The sequence below is a fragment of the Bactrocera latifrons genome, unplaced genomic scaffold (assembly GCF_001853355.1).
Source record: "Bactrocera latifrons isolate USDA-ARS-PBARC rearing strain unplaced genomic scaffold, ASM185335v1 scaffold_78, whole genome shotgun sequence".
NCBI classification, from domain to species: Eukaryota; Metazoa; Arthropoda; class Insecta; order Diptera; family Tephritidae; genus Bactrocera; species Bactrocera latifrons.
The window spans coordinates 1088442-1092470 of record NW_017537467.1 but is presented as its reverse complement, the minus strand read 5'-3'; the positions used below and the strand labels follow the sequence as shown (position 1 = coordinate 1092470).

General features: G+C 32.3%; 1 protein-coding gene across 1 annotated transcript; it reads right to left on the bottom strand.

Annotated features, from left to right (window-relative positions):
- Nucleotides 1-656: 656 nt before the first annotated feature.
- On the bottom strand, nucleotides 657-1257 carry LOC108976561. The gene is made up of 3 exons (XM_018945755.1): nucleotides 1029-1257; nucleotides 809-961; nucleotides 657-750 (listed from the first exon to the last, which is right to left on the bottom strand). Exons 1-3 carry the CDS (start codon nucleotides 1234-1236, stop codon nucleotides 683-685), a joined length of 429 nt encoding a protein of 142 aa, XP_018801300.1. The 5' UTR covers nucleotides 1237-1257; the 3' UTR covers nucleotides 657-682.
- Nucleotides 1258-4029: the final 2772 nt, after the last annotated feature.

Here is a 4029-nt window from a genome sequence, read left to right as displayed (position 1 = left end):
GACCAAGKGGAGAAGGACCTGGCTTCACTTAGAATATCTAATTGGCGCCACGTAGCGAAAAGGAGAAACGACTGGCGCGCTGTTGTTAACTCGGCTATAATCGCGTAAGCGGTGACTACGYCAATCAAGAAGAAGAAGATTAGATGCAAGAATTACGAAACCTATCAAGGATTCGCACTTGATGTTGTTGGGATGCCTAGCAGCAAATTTAATATTAGAAATCGCTAGGTATAGATTATATTACATACATATGTACGAGTATATCCTCATATTCTTTAAGGCCATATACGAAAAGACTTGCTTCTTATAAGAAGGGTTTTCACATTACAAACAAAATCAAAGCAACGATACGCATCGCAGCCCTGTGCAAATTTAAATTTATAATTGGGATTTTTTTCATATGTGATATCCTATCTCCAACTCATTCACTCAGCGTCATTCTTCAGAAAGAATCGATCGATTTGGCAAAAGCATCAAATAAATAAAATAAATGCTGCTTGTAATGTTCCGAAATCGAAGATAAAAAACTGAGGAACATTTTCGATCCATTTATTCAGATAAGAAAATCATGTCGACTGCTTGATAGATAGAAGTATAGATACTATAAGAAAATGTTTTGAGGTTAAAATAAAAATGCATATTTAACTAATTTTGTTGTCTTCAATAGGGACTTCTCAACCTCCTACAAAACTTTCTTTTCGTCAAGTGAGTAAATAGCATCACAGTGGCCTGCAAAAAGATAATGCCAGGCTGGAAAAAAGAAGGTAATTTACGTTTACTAAATATTTTTTTTTTTTTGTTGACTTACGCTTTCCCGTTTTACAAGCTTGTTTATCCAGAACACATTGGTTTGGGAAGGTTTGTAGGAATCCCCTGTAAATGGCGCACACGGGCGAAATTATGCCCGGACAAGATTGATGACACTTTTGTTGGCAAACTGTCTTATTTTCTAGCCTAAGCACTAAAAATATAATTCATTCGCATAAAATATTCTTCACATATGGATCATTGATAATAACTTTACTCACTTGACAGATGATTATTTATGCGTTCACAGTTTTCATTTGCCAGGAAACATTTATTAAGGAAAATGTGACATCCTCGATTCTCGCTTCCCCAAACCGGTTCTTCCTTTGTATGACACTGGTATTTCAGTGGGCATGGTACTATTTGAGGAACGACAGCAAGAGCAAGGCTTAAAATTATGTAGAGAAACCACAAATATTTCAAATGCATAATTGGATTCTACGGTAAACTGATTAATTCTTTGAAAAAGTTTCGAAATTGTCGCAGGCAAAGTAAAAAATATATCTTATATACCTTTAAAGTTTTAAATTAATGAGAATTAAGTATAAATGTGCACGTTACTTAGGTACCAACATTGCCGAATGGAATGCTTATCTGGTAAATGAAAAATGCAATTTTTGGCAATTTTCTTTAAACGTGACGATTCTTTCGTTTTAGCGTGTCTACTTATGAAATTTGGAAGCGGTTATGTAAGCAATAATTGTTGATAGCTATCCGAAATTTTTGAGAATTTATTCGGTTTCGTTTACGAATATTGTTGACAGTGCACTTTTTATTTATTTAACTGAAATTCTGTCACGACTTATGACTTTAAAGTACTTCGACGTGTGTGCGAAAGTGGTATTTTGGAGTTAATTCGGTTTAAAACATTACTAAAAATAGGACTGCGTAACTTTTCTGGACCACATATAAATTACAAAGTACATTAGCGGTTCACATAACGAGATCGTTGTTCTTGCTCTGCTTCTCGGTGACCCTTGTAATTGATTCTAACAAAAAAAATATAAGGGTAAGATATTTCATTTGTAATTTTGTTTTTATTTGAAAAATATTCACATAGTTAGAAAAGTAAGTAAGTTCCATAATATAGCACGAATTTCTTCAGTGAATAAAAATAAACATTTTATAGAGGAAATGTGGAAAATTATAGAAAAAATAAAAAAATAATAGACATTTATTATTTGATATAAAAAATCTAGGAATACTTTTGTCAAATTGTAGCAAATGCTACAAATTATGGGAATAAAAATGGAAACCTGTACGAAAGCATCAAACACCCATTGCAGACGATCCAAATATAGAACACTTCTATATAATTAATGTTTTTGCGTCAGCCAACAGCATCAGCAATGTTAGTTTTGTTAGTTAATATATAATGATTGTCACAGAACAAAAAAAGCGAAAAGTACCGTTGCTAAAACAAACACTTAAAAGAAACTAAATGGCTTGTAGTCAGATCAATTCAAAGAATGTAGAAAATTTGTCCAGCGTTCCCATAATACGATTTCTAATCACTTATTTACAATAAAAACTGTCCAGCATGGCAGATATAACGAAAATGTTACTGAACGAAAACCAACCAATCCGAGAGATTCTCTGCATTCAGTGAAAGGTAATTGGGAAGGCTTATCATTTAAACAAATTCAAATTCATTTATTGAGACCAAAAAGAACAAAAATACAAATTATTTACAAAAGTAGAAAGTTATAACTTACTACTATACATATTTTATTTAAACAAAAGTTTCCGAAAACAGATCTTAATCTAAAGGAAAAGGGGAAAAAAATTTACAATAAATGCTTGCTCCCGACATTTTTAAATGTATTCCGAGGGCTACGACTCAGTCTTAAAACTAACTTAAAACTTAAAACTAATTAAAAAAAGAAATCTTACAAGCTATAATAGCAAATAAAGCTTATGCTCAAACTAGTGCGAACCAGGTGTTGATTTTACTTAAAGTTTGAGCAGAAGGCTTCTGGATGATTAACATCATTTATTATATTTTCTTTAYTAATACCAAGTGGAGACAAATACTTGCTGTTGACCCAGGTATGACTCGACTGCGACAAGATACCATCAGAAATCAATGGATTGTCACAATTCCGAACATGGTCGAAAAAACTTAATATTACTCTTATTGCATATTTATTAAAAGGGAGTACTTTAGAGTTTGAATAGATATATTTATTTGAGTATCTCTTTTTAAAGTGAATGAAGTTTTTGTTTAAACAAAATCTTATCGTTTTACGTTCAAATATTTAAATTTTTTTCATCAAAGAAGGCAAAAAATGAAACAAAATCGGCAAAGCGTACATTAAGACTGGACGGAGAGCCACTTTATAAATCAAAATTTTGGTTCTTGCGCTTAAACTTGTATTTTTCATTATCATTGAGAAGGCACGAAAACGGTTATTACATTTTTTCACCATGTTGGAAAATTGAATTTAAATAAGTTGGTGAAGGTTACTCCAATATATTTCATTTGATTCTGAAAACGAGTATTATGACCTTTAAGATTTAGAATCAGGTCTTTACTCTCCATTACAACCCCTCTAGGTCCTTTACCTGAAGCATTTCTGATGCAGATAGGTACAGTCGTGGCTTCATTTATCTTAGCCCCCCAATATTTGTAGAAATTATTAATTTTTTCTAGATGATTCTCTACCAATCGCAATGCCAAGGTAGGGAATTTGTTATGAGCATAAACTAAAGAATCATCAGCATACAGAATGCTTAATGAATTATTGTGACTATGTGGAAAATCAAACATAAAAATATTGTAAAGCAAGGGAGCTAGAATAGAGCCTTGTGGAACCCCACAATTGCAAACTCCAAGATCCGAGGAACAATCATTAATAAGCACAAAAAATTTCCTATCTGCCAGAAACTTGAATTAATCTTAATAATACCATGATCAAAACCAATCTGAACAAGCTTAAAAATAAGCCCTCTATGATAAACATGGTCGAATGCTTCATTATCTAATGATACTGCTATAGTACAAAGTTTATTCCTTAAATTTACCAATACATCGTTGGAGAATTTAAAAAGTGCATGTTGCATGGAATGTGCTTTTTGGAAACCAAGCTGATAAGACGGAATAAACCTTTCCGAGTGCAGATCATGAATTTTGGAATGAATTTTTTTTTTTCAAGTAGCTTACCAATGTTCGATTGTAAGAAATTGGTCTAAATTCTTTTGCCTCAACAGAATTACGATTTC